Source organism: Pteropus alecto, unplaced genomic scaffold, assembly GCF_000325575.1.
Source record: "Pteropus alecto unplaced genomic scaffold, ASM32557v1 scaffold3, whole genome shotgun sequence".
NCBI classification, from domain to species: Eukaryota; Metazoa; Chordata; class Mammalia; order Chiroptera; family Pteropodidae; genus Pteropus; species Pteropus alecto.
The window spans coordinates 13,530,685-13,549,490 of record NW_006442484.1 but is presented as its reverse complement, the minus strand read 5'-3'; the positions used below and the strand labels follow the sequence as shown (position 1 = coordinate 13,549,490).

The 18,806-nt window shown below is 41.7% G+C and overlaps 1 protein-coding gene and 1 pseudogene across 8 annotated transcripts in view; both read right to left on the bottom strand.

Moving 5' to 3' along the window:
• Positions 1-18,806, bottom strand: part of MGAT5 (mannosyl (alpha-1,6-)-glycoprotein beta-1,6-N-acetyl-glucosaminyltransferase) — a 330,189-nt gene that overhangs the window by 81,238 nt on the left and 230,145 nt on the right. For all 8 annotated transcript variants that reach the window (XM_015596648.2, XM_025039242.1, XM_025039241.1 and 5 more), the window contains one exon: positions 6,115-6,248. In XM_015596648.2, the coding sequence (XP_015452134.1) occupies positions 6,115-6,248 (134 nt within the window). The remainder of the gene's footprint in view (positions 1-6,114; positions 6,249-18,806) is intronic.
• On the bottom strand, positions 4,832-4,950 carry LOC112470662 (annotated as a pseudogene).

Below are 18,806 nucleotides of genomic sequence, written 5' to 3'. Positions count from 1 at the left end.
CATTTCCTCAGAAGGAACAGGCATGCATCTCCTTAAATGACAGCTGTGGAGGCTCAGAGAAGTATAAACACACACTGATATAAGGCCTTCTTTTATTATCAATGTGTTAGCTATCGAATAAGCAGTAGCCTTGCCGACTGCCTACTAAGGGAGACCAGGCTGAGGGCCTGGGCTTTTCTCTTTAGAGTAACAGAGATTTTAGTAAAATCACATTTCATTTTTCCATATATTGCTTACCTATCAACCAGCCACAGTCACACAGAACATATCTAAGAACTTCAAAACAAGCTAAAAAGACTTCTGATGAGATTCATGCAAGGGACTGTTGACCAAATGCATCCTACAAGAAAGACTTGGTTTGTTTGGGACATGGTGTAGTTCAGGCATCTCAATTTTTTTCTGTAAAAGGTCAGAATAAATGTTTTAGGCTTTGCCAGTCAGAGAGTTTGTCACAACCATACAAATCTGCCATTTTAGTGCAAAAGCAGCCACAGACAACAAACAGATGTGGCTGTGTCCCAACAAAACTTTATTTACAAAAACAGGTGGTGGGCTAAATCTGGCTTCAGGGCCAGAGTTTGCCAACCACCAACATAGTTTAAAAATTGGAATCTGAGTATCTTTGGTCTGGCTTGTATCTGCCAGTTCCTCACAGGCTCTACCCCCGACCAATTCTCACTATGTTTCCCATCTGGCCCCATTAATTATGTTAATAATAGCAGCAAACATTTATTTAGACTTACTGTGTGCCAGGGTGTGTTCTCAGCACTTTGCATATATTAACTCATTTAATCTCTACAGAAACCCTATTATCATCCCCATGAAAAAAGAAGCCAAATGAAGTTAAGTAACGTGCCCAAGACCAGGCAGATGGTGACAGAGGGAGGTTAGAACCTATTTATCTGGCTCCAAGTCTGTGTTCTTGACCACTATGCCATACGGCCCAGCAAGCACCAAGTGAACAAAGCAGGATAGCAGATGACAAGATACCGAGCCTCTCACCACCTCTCAGAGTCGCAAGAAGGCAAAAGTAAAGAGGAAAAGGACTGACTCATTCACTGATTGGCGAGTGACTCAGTGACAAGCACTCTACACAATCCTAAACACCCTAAGGCCGTGTTTCTCAGAGCAACGCATCGGCATCACCGGGGTGCCTGTGAGAACAGCAGGGTCTTGCCCGCCCCCCACCAGAAGGTCTGAATCAGAATCAACATCTCTGAACAAGATCCCAGATGATTCACACACACTAAGAGGCCCTGCTCTATGTACTTGTTGTTACTGCTCCCATTTCACAGGCCAGAAACCCAGGGCTCAGAGCAATTAACTGCCTCACACGCCGGTGCCGGTGAGTTGCGAGACCACATCTGAACCCCCCCAGCTTGTGGTTCAGAGGCTATGCTTATATCCTGAGGTGCTCCAAGCAAGATCTTCAGGATATTTACCTCGGCAACAATCATGTATCGAAAAATAACCAAAATTATCCTGGTGGGATGAATCTATAAAATGTTGACCCTGCACCATTGATAGAAGAATCAGTTATGCTCAGGATGCTATTTTTAAAGAAATGTGGAAATAAATACAGTGAAGCAGGACTTCAATTAATTTTAATTTCCACAATTTTCAAAATCTCTTATTTTTACAAAACTAATTTTGCATTTCCTGATTCTGAAGGACCTTGAATTGAGCCACACTGGACAGACTTCTCTTCTACATGTGTTAGCTGAGGCCATTGATCAGACTGCCCTAGAGGCAGACGTCAAGACCGGATGTCAAGATCCTAGAACTGTGGGTTTTTAGGCTAAGAAAGAGATTTGTACTTGGAATTAAGTTGTAAGAAGTCTCATTTGATGCCAGTGGTCTTGGACAGAGAGGTTTCACAAGTTGGTGTATGGGACTCTGGAGTCAGACAGCAAGATCCCTTCCTTCCCATCCACCATGAATTATAACATCAGGAAAAGACCACAGCGCACCTCGGGCATGGACTGGGGGCCAGTGGGGAGGCGGGAGTTGAGGAGGTAGCCTGTTCTTCCTTAGCTTCTATACTTGACAGACCGTGTTTCTTGCTAGGCATTTGGAACTCAGGGAAGATCTATATATTTTAGGAGATATCCTTGATATGACTATAAGGAACAGAAACCACTGAGGACACTGCAAGGGAACAGAGTGTAATAAAAGGATATATGACCTGGAAACAGCTTTCAGGAACTCTGGCAGTTACTTTTGCTCTCTACCCAAGCTGCATGGGTTATATCTGTCTGTCTGTCTGTCTACCTTCCTACCCAGCCCCTCCAAAGCACCCCACATCTCTCATGGTAGTGCCTCTCCTCCCTGCGGTTCTGCTCCATCACACTCTTGACGCGCCGTTGACCTTTCCAAATTGGACTCCTGGAAGGCTTTGGCTTCATCACGCTTCTAGACACATCCTTTTAATTTCTGTCCCCATGGCTGTCACCATCCCTCTGTTCTGCAATGCCAAGTGAAAAATCTCATTGTTCCAGGTTGGCTCTCGGAGCCAGAATTCCATTTGCCAACCACCAACCAGCCGGACTACCTTGAATCAGAGGACAACCCCCTGGACCGACCAGCCAAGGACAGAGAGGTCATATGGTGACATTCTCCACTTAAGTGCCCTGACAGGTGGAGAGATTTTCTCAAAAGGTGGGGGAGGACAGTGGAGTAGGACTGACAGCACAGCAGGTATCTTCCCAATTTTAATGAGTCGTAGAATCTGAAGGTGGAGGGGAGGGCCTCCCTAGATCATCTGTTCCAAGCCTATCCACATGCTCTGTAGCAATCCTAAAGGGGACTGACAGTGTCACTCCCCTTCCCAAAGATCTCTGAGGCAGAGGAGGATGGGGATGGTGATGGGGAGAGAATGGGGCAAGGGATGAGAAAAACGAGTTCCAAAACTTCCTGCTAGCTAAAGTTGGTGTCAAATGCAACTCTGGGAATGTGGATGCAGGAACATTGCACTTAAAAGGTGCATCTGTAATCACGGATATATATATACCTTTTGACCCAGCAATTGCACTTCTGGGTATTTAGCCAAAGCAAACCAAAACAATAATTTGTAAAGATCTATGCACTCTAATATTCATAGCAGCACAATTTATAATAGCCAAGACAGAAATCATCATAAATGCCCATCAACAGATGATTGGATAAAGAAATTATGGTTTATATATACAATGGAATATTACTCAGCCATTAAAAAAAATGAAATCCTACCATTTGCAATGACATGGATGGACCTACAGGTTATTATGCTGAATGAAATAAGTCAGACAGAGAAAGATAAATATCATATGATTTCACTTATACGCAGAATCTAAGGAACGAAAAGAACAAACTAATCAAAAACAGACTCACAAATATAGTGGACAATTTGGTGATAGAGGGGAGGTGGATTGGGGGGCCGGGAGGATTAGGTGAAGGGATAAAGAAGTACAAATTAGTAGTTGATAGCTGGTCCCAGGGATGGGGAGCATGGCATAGGGAATGCAGTTAGCATTAATATGATGGCTAGGTGGAGGGTCATGGGAGGGAGAGAGCAATTGTGGGGATCGTTTTATGAACTATATAGGTGTCTAACCAATATACTGTATACTTGAAACTAATTTAAATAAAATTTATTTTAAAAAAGGTGCATCTGTTTTCTGTGCACATTTACTAGGTTTCCACAGGCTGGGGACGTTTCAGAAAAAGAAGCTGAACTCTCACATATTGTGCTATGTTTCAAAGCTTGAGATGATGTCCTGAATTTATGTGAAACTTAACAGTACTTTTAATCTTTTTCGCAGCTTTCTTATTAAAGAATGCTGGGTAATGCTGATGTAATAAAGTTGAAATAACAGCCGAGCGTTTTGGTATTCAGACAAAGACTAATGTAGACAGGCTGCCCTCGGAGTTCTGTAATAGTTGGGCAATGCACAGCACATGAAAGTTCAGGTCGTCTGTAGAATTTCAGAAGAATTTCCAAATCACACCCCAAATCACGTGGTTAACACTTTTGGAATTCTGACTGGCACCAAGAAATCATCCTTTTAGTGACAGCATTATTTTATCCACAAAAAAGTGACCAAAAAACTTTCAGAACCAATTTATTGTTTTATTTTTCTAGGAAAATCGAAAAAGCTGCTAGAGGCACCTAGGAGGAAGCTGTACTTGGTTTCGAAATGGAAGTGATATTATTTCAGGGTCAAGTCCTCAGAGACATGCAAACCATTTTCTTTGAGTAGGTGCAGAGAGGAGAAGGCAGTTACACTTTAAACGCCCATATCTTCCTGAAACCAATACCATCACAACCAGGCTGAGACAAGAACACCCAACGTGTCTTTTTGAACCCAAGTGGGGCTGAAAGTCAATTGAAAAATGCTCTGTTAACACAGGGCAAATTTTGATACAAAGATGTATAAATTCATGGGAACATTTTAAATACCCATTTATAATCTTGACTGATTGTATTTGACTTGAGAGGAGAAAATGTGGAATAATACAGGTAGAATGTAAATCATATTTTCCAGCCCGGGTTTCTCAGTCTCAGCACTACTGCTACTTTGTGCCTGGTGATTCTGTGCTGTGAGGCTGTCCTGTGCACTGCCGGATGTTTAGTTGCACTCCTGACCTCCACCCACTAGATGCCAGTAGTTCCTCCCCTCAGTCACGACAACCAAAATGGTCTCCAGACATTACCACATGTCCTCTCGGGGATAAAACTGACTCCAGTTGACAACCACTGTTCTATTTATTTATTTAATTTTAGGCGAGGCAACCTTTGGTTGACCTCACAGATTTCAAAGATCTTGTCAGCTTATTTTATTTTATTTTTTTACGCCTACAGCATCTGGTCTTCCTAGGTGGTCTCCCATCCAAGTACTAACGAGGCCTGACCCTGCTTAGCTTCCGAAATCAGACGGGATTGGGATTGTTCAGGGTAGCATGGCCATAGACGAGAACCACTGTTCAAAATGAAAAATTATAGCTGTTTATAGCAAAGACAGTTACCTGGAATTAAATTAGCCTCCCTGGAAACAGGCATATTTAATTGTCTCATAGGCATAGTTAACATTTTAGAACTGAAGAAAAGGCAGTATTACTTTTCCTTTTTTGAAAATGGGGTCAGAAAACCACTGGCAAGGAATTCTCACCCTGTACATCATGTGTGCTCCCCCAATGGGAAGATTTCTAACTTCCTCAATAAAGAAAACATGATAACATGGGACCACCATTCCTGATCATTTGAGAAAGTGATTAACTTTTATATTTTGAAAGAGGCATGTTTTGAACTCTTGGAGTCTCCTCTGTCCTACATGAACATGGACTCAAAAGTAATTATGACATTTGCATACTTTCATATAAAAAGATTTGCATGTTGTGTCAATAGGTCATGCCTCAGTCGGTTCTTCTCTCGTTTACCTTCCCCACATGTGCCCTGAAAATCATCCAGGAGGGCCAAGGGGCTCTCTAGGGCCCAACAGCACAATGCTTTCAGAAAACCTGGCTCAGTCTGTGGCCAAGAATGCTGTTTTGTCCAAGATCTCCTGAGCAAACTACCCTCAGTCAACCCTAGCAGGCATTTTCCCCTTCCTGGTTAGTTGAGTACTGCCCACTGTGAGTTCTGACTATAACTAAGAGGATGCAAAGGCCACTGCACTCCCCGGGCAAAGGGAGCTAGCTGTCTATCTTCGTACACCATTTCCCAAAAGACAGAGGCAAAGAGCCACTTGGCAAAGGGTCTCTCTCAGCAATGCCTTGTTCCGGAAAGATATCCAGACCCTGTGAGAACTGGGCTTTTGGAAGCAAGTACAGGATGTGAAAGCAGCTGTACATAATGTGAATGTGTCACTTCCAACATGCAAAGAGTGAAAGGTTTTGCTGGGCAGCCACTGTATGGATGAGCAGGTACAGCCTTTATTAGATCCCCAAATGATGAGCAACCAAATCCTTGCATAATCTTGTTTACTTCTAAGCAGATCCCATTAAGCCCTGGGCACTTGGTTTGATTGCTCCCCAGATCAAAGTTAAATTAAATTACCTGACAAGGTGATTTGAGTGAGAGAGAGAGAGAGAGAGAGAGACAGACAGACAGACAGACACTTACACAGACTGACTCACCTTCCAGAAGCTATCCACTTTGCCATACACAAGGGACTGGTTCTGCCTTTTGATTTCGTTAATGTGGTGGATGTCACTGGAGTTCAGGTGCTGCTCGACCACAAATCCCAGAAAGCTGTTGTCTGGGGTATGAGCTGATGTGGAAAGGAAAGGACAGGGCAGTTAGGATTTAATCAGCAAGAAGAAACAACAATTACAAATTTAACACAAGCCATCTCGCTCATAATTAAACGTCTTCGTTTTACCCTGTTCTTTCTTACCTGGGAGGGTGAAGGATTACCTGCTCCCACATCACCCCAGCACAACCTTCACATGAGAATAGTTTTCTTCAGGATGGATTAACTTGACCCAAATCCTGAACCGATTCCTGCCTTTTTTTTTTTTTTTTTTTTAGTGTAAAGTACAGTTGTCTAAAAAACATTCAGCTCTGTGCTCTCCTGCTTCCTATTTCCTCCAAACAAGGCTACTATCTCCTGACAGAAATGCCCTCATCTGGGTTTTACCAACCAATAACCAGAACTTTGGAGGGAGCAGGGCTGAATCAGTGGTTCTCAACAGGTGTGGGGCGCTGTCAGTGGAGCATATATACCATCTGATCCAACTCCAGCTATGTTCACTGTCCAGTTAGGTAAAAGAGTTGGGAGCAAAACAAAGGCGCATTACCCCGACCTTATACCTCCTTAAAGAATTACAAAAGATGGATGGAATAAGAATAAAAAAGGAAGCTCACTAGGATGTAACCCATCCCCAAAAACAAGCCACCACAAAGAACCGTGTCCGGTCTACAGAACAGACTATTCTGGAAGAGAAAAGGCATTTTACTCTGGATCGCTCATCATCTGAGTTCTAAAACGTCTCTATTTTAACACTTGACCAAAGGGGAAAGCAGCCCCATGCCCTCATCAAATGTTTTGTTTCTTGTGCCTACAATTTTAAAAGGAATTTCACCAAAAAGCAACAATCAGAAAACAATTCTCTCTTGATGAAACAGACCCTCCTCTCCTACACATTCACTCTACCCAGAGAAATCTGTTTCTCAAGATGACCCTGCAGAGGCCCCACAATATTAAATGAAGCAACTTCTCTGTCTGACTCTGACCTGAAAAGAAGAGCTGAAAGTAACTTCAATGGAGACATACTTGATATTCAGGAAAATCCGCACAGTGCATATTCATTCAACACAACCATATTCCTTTACAGGTGGGTGATAAACAGACGGAGGAAGTTGGGTCATTTCTCCAGTTCTGGTTTTCTCAAAACTCAGGAGCTCATTCCCAGGCAGGGAGCTGCACAGAAGCCCTTTGAGAGGAGCAGGGGTGGGCAGGCCTGCAAAGGCCTAGGAATCTGAAGCGCCAGGCCCCGCTCTCCAACTCTCTGAGTGAAGATGAACAAGGGGGCACTGGCAGAAAGCCCCGAACGGCCAAGGGGCATAAAATACTGTGTTATCACCATCCAGCCTCCCAAGCTTTTGCCTAATGGGGGTGACAGAACGAGGAGATAATAGGGTTGTGACTGGGAAGTTGAGCTAGGTCTCGCCAATCTGTTATTTCATTTCTGTGTTTTTGAACACGTGCCCAGAGGCAACGGCACTGGCTGCAGTTGGCTGGAAAGTAAATTACTGAATAAATTCTACTGCCAACAAAAGGTAATCGTTGCTTTTTTTTATTATTATTTTTTGAAGAGCTAGGGGGAGGGGATTTGAAGGTTTATGGGGGCAGGGAAGAGAGCCTTCGTGAATTCTAAATTCTAAACGAGACAGCGTTAAATATTTCTTTGTAAAACCTCGTTAACTGTAAAAATTTTGACACTTTTGAAATCTCACACTTTTGAGACTGTGTTTTTCATCTTTAGAAAATATATGTGATGACTAAAGCTTCATGCTTTGATACCTGTCTGCAACTCCATGATCTAGACTCTATGTTGGAACTTAAAAAAAAAGTAATCTAGCATCTAAAACATTTAATGCATCTTATTTCACATAATAATACACTCAGGTGTCGCAAAAAACAAAATGGTCGTTAAACTCATAAAAGAAAAAATATTCATGTATGTTGTATATATTTTTGTGTCAAAGATTCCCATAGTTTCTAGTTTAGTGAGAGGACTGAGGAGTAAATAATCTATTCAAAAACTTGTGAGAAATGGCACTTGTATTCTGACTATAATTTGGTACTAAATCAACTCTGACACTATATGAAGAATGAATTCTGCACACGAGCTCCCCTCCAAGTTTTCATCCAAATACATTATTTCAACACCTCTCTCGTCTGGAGCTATTAACTTGAGAATCGACAACCTGCAAGTGCAGTTTCAGGACCTCAGATGAGACTTAAGGAGAAACAGCAGCAGTGCTAACAAATAGCAGTGCCACATTTCATGAGCACTGGCAAGACCCCCCCGCCCCCCATATTTTTTTCTAGGTAACGCTGAACCTGTCACAGGATGCTGAGTGTCGGCAACATGAGGGGTTGCTCACCTGTGACTCGGCCTGCGGTTACTTCCAAGAGCTAGCCAGCAGCTGGGTACCTCCCTGGTGACATCCTAAAATTGTTTATGATAAATCAAAAGCCACAAGTACAGGCTGATGCAATCTGAAATGACCTTTGTGTGGAGACCTAACCTTACACCAAGCTTTGCCTTTAGCCCTGACTTAAGATGGGAACACGGACTTCGGCTGTGCTGGGAGGGTTTTAAAAAAGAAGGCCTTTACATCTCAAGGTAAATCGAAGAAATCTCATCATAAATGGGACACAGGAAATCCTGTACTTTTGGAGATCACGTCATTGCAGGAGATCAACAAATGTGTTTTTAAAAAATGGCTGATATTTGAGTTCTGACTATGTGCTGAGTTCTGTGCTACATGCTTTCTAGTAACTATTTCATTTTATCTTCATGAAAACCTGATAAAATGTTTGTACAGAGAGTTAAACTGCCCATGTCTGCATGCTACAATGTTGGGATTCAGAGTCAGACCAGCTGGTTCCAGAGTCCACGCTCCTTAAAGCACTTCTAGTGTACAGCCTCGTAGTCTAAATAATTTATTTTCTGGGCTCTGTGAACTACAGTGGTAAACATGCTTCAGAGGAAAATAATGTTATAAGGTAGACCAAAAACACATGAAAAGACCCAGGGGAAAAAATATACATACATGTATTACCTCAGTTTCTCGAGCAACTTATGCTATATGTATGTGAGACCAAACTGATTTTTTTTACAGGGACAAACTAGACGGGATTTGCTAAACATTAACAATTGACTTAAAATAATTTAGGACAAGCATTTATATTAAGAAAAGTATTATTTTAAGCACTCTTGAAGTGCCTATTTACAAATGATTATAAATCAGCTTGATGAGTTTCCTGAGTACATTACAGTGATGACTTCTTTTAAGAACTAATGTTACTTCAGCTTGAATAATTCATTCAATGACAAACGTTTTAGAGCACTCTTTCTACAAACCGGGTTATATGCTAGGTATTGAGGGATTATAACATGAAGATGAGTTTCTGCCCTTACAGAGATTACAAACTAATTTAATAAATGAGATATATACTATATCTACCAAGCAGTAATAATGCCCTCTCTTAAAATGAAATTTAAAAATTTTATTCAAATAGACCTTTCTTCTAATTGTATAACTTTCTGAGGTCTGTTTTTCCGCCACTAAGTCCTAAACATCTTTAAGAAATGCAAATATTTGTTTTAACAGGTTGTCTGCTGGTCTTTAAACACAGCTGGTCCTACAGTGTTGGGTCCCCCTTGCTACCAGGTCACCAAGGACAGAAGCCCCAGAACCAGCCTGGGCTCCGCCCTCAGCCAATCATCAAGTCCTGAGGATGTCAGCTTCTCAGAAATCTCTCAACTCCTTTCCTCCTCTCTTTGTCTTTCTTAGTTCTGGTCCCATCGATTCTTATCAAGACTTCTGTAATAGATAAGTTTTTCTTTTCTCTAAATAGAAACAGGGTTTGTTTGTTTGTTCCTGATTATAATAGAAATATATCCTCAGTGTAAAACTTTTTCCAGAGAATAGAAAAAAACATATAAGGAAAATAAAGATGTCATCCATCATCTTACCATCTAGAAATAACTACTATTAATGAGCTTTTTTCTTCTGGATTAATGGATCTTTTTTATCCTCTAATCAAAAGTGGATCCTACTATACCTACTCTTTTGGGAATGTTTTTCACTTACACAATGTGTCACAGGTATCCTTCTGGGTTAATAACCACAGCTCATCACTGCTTGTTAAAGCAGCACAATACCTCAGTGCCTGAGCTCATTCCATCATCAGGTGGAATGCCCCCATTCTGGGCTGCCAACATTACTTTGTGGAACTAACTGCCCTTTCTCTCCAGGCCATGCAATTCTGTTCCATTCAGGTGGTTGGATTGGTGCCAGTCCTGACCCAGGGACTCCCTCTCTCCCCTTGCCTCCAAGGATGGGTACATAATCCAGAGGACTCTACCTGACCAAGGCTCAGCTGAAAGATGGGTTTATGATCCAAGTATGGCCAATCGCAGTTGGTCCAGTACTAGTCAGAGCTACTTTTAAAGTCAATGTCTTTCTGCTACAGTCACAAAGCTGGCAGGGTAGAAGTCGAGAGCTGCAGTCATCTATGTGCCCATTTGAGGACAGTCTGTCTGAGAATGATGCTAATCCAGAGAAATGCAAAGCCAAGATACGGAGAGAATAAAGATATCCTCCAGGCTGAATCCAGCTCTTCCTAAAGCCAGGTTTAACTCCTAGTGACAAGAGCCAACAAACCCTTGTGACCAAGCCAATATGACAGAAATCCTGCCTAATACACCAAACCACAGGACATTTAGGATGTTTCCAATTCTTAACTTCATCTACATCAAAGAATATCATAGAACATCACAAACTCGTAAACTGCCGTGGATTTCTAAGTAGTCTCTATAACTTCAGCTTTGCCCCTTTCTCTCTTTCTCTCTGCTCTCTAACTCCAATGCATTTTCTGTGTTGCTTGACAAGGTATTCATTGAAACAAATATGTGACTATGGCAGGGACCAGCATACCTATCATTCTGGCTTCATTTCAGATCACCCTCTGACTGATACTTCTATGCCATGATGACCCACTTGGGGTTTTCGATGCCATGTTTTTCCATCTCCTCATGCTGACACCTGTTCAGCACATCTATCGCTTCCTTCTCCTCCCTTTAAGTCTCTGCTCCCATCACCTCCCAGATGAGAGATTCCCTAACCCATAAAACTGAGACGAGTACTCCTCCTCTTAGACTGTGAAGAATTAGAGCCCTCATCACATATCACTATCTTCCCCCAAGGGACTGTGTGTGATTTGAGGGGTGAGCCAGGTTTTTACATGTCTCTGACTTCCCAAAGTCCAGAGCATAGGAGGAATTCAGCAAATATTTTTGTGCGTGATTGAGTCAATGAGAAGTGCTTACTAAACTGGTGTGACTGACTCTACAGGTGGATCTACATTACCAGGCAGCGGAGGTTATGCCTAAACTACTTCCAGCACCATGTTCTTTACACAAAAGCTCCAAAACCAAAGCCTATTTTCCATGGGATTAATCATTAGTCAAGGCACTTCATCACTCTATCCCAGGACCTAGCTCAGGCCTGGTAGAGTATAGATGTTAAATAAATATTTACCGAATTGGTAAATTAACATCTTTTTATCTTGGTCACAAAGTTGATACTGAGAAAAAGGGAAACAAATTAGTGTTACAGACTTTTAAAATTCTAACATCACAAGTTGCTAAATACCATCATTCAAGTTCTAGTCAAGATGGCAGAGTAGGTGAACACTGTGCTTGCTTCCTCCTATGACCACATCAAAATTACAACTAAACTACTGAACTATCATTGAGAAGTCTAGATGAACAGAAGTCCTACAACTAAGGACATATAGAAGAAGTCACAGTGACATTGGTAGGAAGGGTGGAGACACAGAACGGGCTGTGGAGGGCTTCCAGGAGGAGTGAGGGGTCCCAGCGCCACATCAGGCTCTTGAGCACAGGGCTTCAGTGCCAGAAAGAGAAGTCCCCATGATTTCTGTCTGTGAAAACCAGTAGAGACTGTGGTTGAGTGAGATGGAAGATTCCTGGAGTTCCAGACACTCCTCTTAAAGGGCCCAGCAATGGATTTACTCGCTGACAGACTCACTCACTCTGAGCTCCAGCGCTGGGGCAGCAGCTTGAAAGGCGCCAGGGACATAAGGGGAGGGACTGAATTGTCTGGCATCAGGGCAGGGGCTGGAGGGGCAACTTTCTTCCAAACAGAAGTGCTGGAAGAGGCCATTACTCCTTTGCTAAACCCCCAACCCAGCATGCAGATGAAGGTGGCCACCATATCTGAGTCTCCACCAACCTAGCTAACGTGGTTTCACTCTGCCCTGGTGATTCCCTGAGGCTCTGCCTCACCCAATTTGCGGGACCAGCCACACCAATTCCAGTGGCTTTTCCATACAAATTGCCTGTCTTGGCTCATGCCGGAGACCTTCTTAAAATCTCTCAAAGGTTCACAGACTCCAAACAAGAAGCTTCTGGACTCAGCATGCCATATATCTCTTGCTAAGCAGCCCCAAGCCCAGAACTAGCAGCAGTTGGCCTGGGTTCGCAGCTTAGCCTCTTCCAGGAACCTCCAAGGCCAACACAAGTGGCAACCACTGGCAGATCACTTTGTAGCTCACATCAAGTGGCCCCAGGCAAGGCACAAGCAGAAGCTGACCTTGGCCAGCAACAGAGGCCCTTCCAAGAGGCCCCAGAACCAACACACCCAAGGCCAGCTTTAGACCACACCAGAGCACCATTCAACCACCTCCACAAAAAAACACCCAATGGACAAACTGGGCAGGCACCAGGCCCTACACAACAGCTCCTTCACTGTAGTCATGGCCAGTCCTCACAACCAATCAGCCCAAGGGTCAATTCCTTCCATTGATGTGCAAACAGCAACCAGGGCTCAACTACAATAGCAACCCACACAAGAGACACATCTGAAGCATCCAGCTCAAGTGAGCAGGGAGACCGCACCGCTGGGCCCCACAGGACACCTACTATATAAGGCCACTCTATCAAGACTGGGAGACATAGCAGCTCTACCTAATACAAAGAAGCAAACACAGGGAGATAGCCAAAATGGGGAGACAAATAAACATGTCCAAAATAAAAGAACAGAACAAATCTCCAGAAAAAAAACTAAACAAAATGGAGACAAGACTACATATAGAGTTCAAAACACTGGTTATAAGAATGCACAATGATCTCAGTGAGAACTTCAAAAAAGAAACAGAAAACATAAAAATGGAGATAAAATACAGAAAAAAGAACCAGTTGGAAATGAAGACTACAATAACTGAAATGAAGAACACATTAGAGTGAATCAACAGTAGATTAGATAAGGCAGAGGATCTAATCAGCGATTTAGAAGATAAGGTAGCAGAAAACACCCAGACAGCTTTTAGAAAAATGAATTCAAAAAATGAGGATAGTTCCAGGAGCCTCTGGGACAATATCAAGCATACCAACATTTACATCATAGGGATATAAGAAGAAGAGAGAAAGCAGGGAATTGAAAACCTATTTGAAGAAATAATGACAGAAAACTTCCCTAACCTGGTGAAGGAAACAGACATACAAGCTCAAGAAGTGCAGAGAGTCTCAAACAAGATGAACCCAAAGAGGCCTAAACTAAGGCACATCATAATTAAAATGCCAAAGGTTAAAGACAAAGAGAGAATCTTAAAAGCAGCAAGAGAAAAGCGTTAGTTACATACAAAAGGGAGATCTCATAAGACTGTCAGCCGATTTCTGAACAGAAACTTTGCAGACCAGAAGGGACTGGCAGGAAATACTCAAAGTGATGAAAAGCCAAAACCTACAACCAAGATTATTCTACCCAGGAAAGCTATAATTTAGAATCGGAGGACAGATAAAGAGCTTCCCAGACAAGAAAGAGCTAAAGGAGTTCATCATCATCAAGCTAGTATTACAGGAAATGTTAGAGGGAAATCTTTAAGAAGAAGGAAAAAAAAAAAAGATAAATATTAAAATGGCAATAACTACATATCCAACAATTACTTTAAATGTAAATGGTTTAAATGCCTCAATCAAAAGACATAGGATGGCTGAATGAATAAGAAAACAAAACCCTCACCTGTGCTGCCTATAAGAGACTCAGTTCAGATCAAAAGACACACATAGACTCAAAGTAAAGGGAAGGGAAAAATATTTCATAAAAAGGGGGAAAAAAAAAAGCACTGGGCAGCAATACTTATAACAGACAAAATAGGCTTTAAAACAAAGGCTATAACAAGAGACAAAGTAGGACCCAGTAATCCCACTTCTATTTATCTGAAGAAACCCAAAACACTACTTTGAAGGGACATGTGCATTTATGTGTGTTCATTACAGCATTATTTACAATAGTCAAGATATGGAGGATACCTGTGTGTCCATCAATGGATGAATGGATAAAGTCGAAGTGGTACATATATACAATGGAATATCACTTAGCCATAAAAAATAATGAAATATTGCCATCTGTGACAACATGGATGGACTGAGAGGGTACTGTGCTGAATAGAGTAAGTCAGACAGAGCAAGACAAATATGTGATTTCAGTTACATGTGGAATCTAGAGAATAGGAAAAATGAACAAACAAAACAGCAAGTTCATAGGTACAGAGAGCATTTTGATAGTTGTTGGATGGGATGGGAGGATTAAGGAGATGGGTAAAGGAGGAAGGAAATTAAAAGGTACAAATTGGTCGTTACCAGATAGTCATGGAGATATAGAATATTGCATGGGGAATATGTAGTATTGTAATAACTCTGTATGTAAGATGAGTACTAGTTTTAATGGGGTGATCACTTTGCAGGTTATATAAATGTCTAATCACTGATGTAACATTGTATATCGACTGCAATTGAAAAAAAAAATTAAGTACCATCATTCATTCAACATCAGCACAATTACTGAGCACTTACTAAGAGCCAGGCAACAACTCACCAGTTAAGGATATACCAGTGAACTGAACAAGCATGCATGAAGCTCCCTTCATTGAGCTTATATTAGGCTGAAGAGAGGTAGTACATAAATATTCAATGTTATAGATAAAAAAGAAATAAACACAGTTTGTTGACCAATATTGAACTCTAGTTGATGACTTCATGCTAAAACATCTACAGATTAAGTGCATAAAATGGTGGATTGATGGCTGAAGAGAAGACAGACATGGATTGATATGTCATAGAATAAATAAGGCAAACTGTTAGTTGCAGAGTGTAAGTTGTAGGTTTCTACCGTACATTTCTTTCATCTTTTTTGTTTATTTGAGAAATTTTGTTAAAACGAGGAAGAATATTGGCTGCCATCACATACATCGTTAATTCGGATTCCCATAATAATGAAACTGACATGACAGAAAAAAATTTATTGAAAAATAAAGTTACACACACAAGAAGTTATTTTGTTTTAAAAACTACACAGATAGTGATGTTATGCTTTGGATTTTTTTCAAATGGTGGTGGTACTAGGCTCTTAGAGAGAAAGGAGGTTGGGATGTAGGATAGAGAAACTACTGTAAAGAGTTGAGTTGAAAAGATAAGGGCCTGAACCGTTGACAGAAGGCACATCCGAATAAATTTTTCAAGTGTCGAAAAACAATTTGGGAGGAAAAGACTTCTTAGAAGAATATCACTCCTGAAGGCTGAGACTCAGACTGAAGAAAAAATTGCCAAGGCTGATCCTATTACCCACTGGTCTACATAGAAGCGTAGAGTCTCCTGATCCAAGTTAAAGACCAAAAAAGGCAATTTAAATCACAAATAGTTCCCTTTACTTGTCAGGTCCTAAAAATAAAACTGTGCATGGAAGCAAGTGATCCTTAGCCGAAGCCAAGAGGTTTGTCATTTCCATGAAAGAGAACTAGCTTGCTTCTAAAATTCTTGTTTTGTCGGGCAAAACTTTCGGTCTACGAGCCACTGTACAATCCAATCATGCAAATAAACATGGCCAGAAGCCCTCAATCCTTGGAGAAATTCAGACTTAGAATGTCGATGACAGCAATGATGAGTATAGTTTGAACACCTCCTGATAACCCAACCATGTGAATAAATTCTGTGGGAAGACAAAGAGAACAAGAGGCCACTGGCTTCAAAAAGCTTCTGTAATCCTAAATTTGGACAACGCCTTTTATCTTTCCCTTCATTGTTGCATGGATTAAAAACGGAATAGGCATTATTGTTCAATTTAACTTAATAGATAGATATTTTCTGAATGCATACTATGTGCTAGGCATTCTTCAAGGTGTTGAGTTTCAGCAAAGAACAAAACAGACAGAACCCCTACTATACTAATATATGCCTCAGATTCCAGGGGAGGAAAAAAAATAAACAAAAGTAAGTGAAGCATAAATGCTGCCTGGTAATACAGGTATGGAGGAAAATAAAGCATTTAAAATGGGGGTGGGGGGTCAGAGTTAATCTCGCTGAAGTGACATTTGGGTTAAAGACCTGCAAAACAAGATATGGAACTCCAACGAACTAAGAATGTTCTGGAAGACGGAATAATCCATGCAAAGGTCCTAGGATAGGCGTGTGCCCGGCCCATCCAAGAAACAGCTAGGAAGCAGTGAGCAAGAAGACATGTAAGAGATGAGTCCAGACAAGTTGTGGAGTTAGACCACGCCAGGTCTTGAGGCCACTGGGATGACTTGTCTTTCCAATATACCACCGCATTGTGAGCACAGGAATGTCATGATCTGACTTACATTTTAATTAACTCCATTTTGTAGTTGGGTCTATTTGTTCTTTATTCATTAATTCAACAGATATTTATAACCAATGATGTTACCACTTCAGGCACTGAGGACTAAGCAGTGATGATGCTCATGGGGCTCACCAAGTGGGCTCTGGTCTGGAACATAGGTGCTGTGAGAGCCACAGAGCAGGGGAGCCTGGTTCAAGGAGAGAAGACTTACCTGGGGACACAACAGTTCCCTGAAGGATGAGCAGGGCGGTGGGGGGTGAAGGACAGGGGCTCCCAGACAAGGGAACAGCACATGAAACGGCCTGGAAGTCAGACAGAACTTGGCACCTGGGAGACACCTAAATGCCAAAAGGAGGCAAGGCAACCCTAGAGAGGCCAGCAGGGGCTAGATGGTGCACAAATCATGACAGGAGTTCAGATTCAGGACTTCGTGTCCTCCTGAAAGGCTCCCAAAGCACAAAGGCATTCATTTGAGAAAAGAGAAGATGAGGCCCAACAGGTATCTTTCAATCTTTCAACCATGAGCACAGGGGATAGAATGAGCTGTGGGCTGTGACACTGCTGTGTTCAAATCTCAGTTTTGCCACTGTCTTGGGCAGGTTACTTTAAACTTCTGACACGAAACTTGAATAACAGAGACTAAACGAGATGACATATGTCAAGTACAGGCACAAAGCTGGTGATTAGTAATTAAGGATTTGGCTTTTGTGTGGCCCCTCTCTCACCAAATCCTAAACCTAATTTGATGAACTGGAACTGGTACCAATTAGCCCTTCACCTGTATAGCCTTTTAACAAAGTCATGAACCCTTTTTTCAATGCTTGACCTAGAATTCTCAAAGGAGAGAGAACACTAGAAGTGTTGTTAGCTAAAGAGGCACAATTTGGAGAACTGGATGGCTTTATTTTGCAATTACCATGGAGGTCACGAAGTGAGGCATTCCCTCCCCTGCACTGCTTTCCTTTCCATTAATAATTTAGCCCACAAAATGGGTTTTTGTAATTGGTCTTCATTCTTCCTTCCTCTTCTACATAACCTTCTGCTCTAGCCTACAATGTCTACTCACTGTGAACAGAGGTGACCAACCACCCCAGTTTGCCCAATGAAGAGGGTGTTCCCATGATGTAGGCCATTCAACTTGAAAACCGGGATGAATTGGTCACCCTACTGTGAACCAACACTTTACGACATCCCCCTGACAGAAGTGAGTGATAGAAAACACAGGATATGCTTTGCTTCTATGTTGAGGTCCCCTCTGCCCTATTAACTGGGTCTGTAATTTCTAACGTGGAAGTATGATAAAGCCTTATTTTTGTTTACATGCCTCCTGTCGCATAAAGAAGTAAGATTCTGGAGAGCAGACACTTTGGCATTCCACAGGGCCTGGCACACAGTAGATGGTCAGGAGACATATATGACAAAATAAACAACCAAAAAATATTCCAACCTAAGTCTCACAATGAACAAATAAACTCAGGCTTAGTCACTTCTTTAGCCCTTGTTAAGGAACACTTTAGGGAGATTTGGGGAGGGGGGCGTTTAAAAAGACAGATTAGAGGTGAAATCCCCAATCCCCAATCTGTTCTTCACTCAACTTCATTATTTCTCCCTGTCTTTTGTGATCCAAATTTCCACATGTACCAAGAAACACTGAATATTACACAGCCTTGGCTGTAACTACAGATTGTGAGCACCCAACAGGCAAATTCCTTCTTGTTTTCATACTGGAAATGATAGCTGAAACAGTGCAGGTACTCAAAAAATTAGTTAATAAAAATAAACCCCTACAATCAGACTTGGCCTAGAGAATAAGGAAATGTTCTATGATAGTGATATGAATAGTGAGCTCGTTAGGAGACAGACTACTAAACACTGTTCAAAGTTTTCAACTGTATAACATAAGTCTGAAATGAAACTTGACTGAAACCAG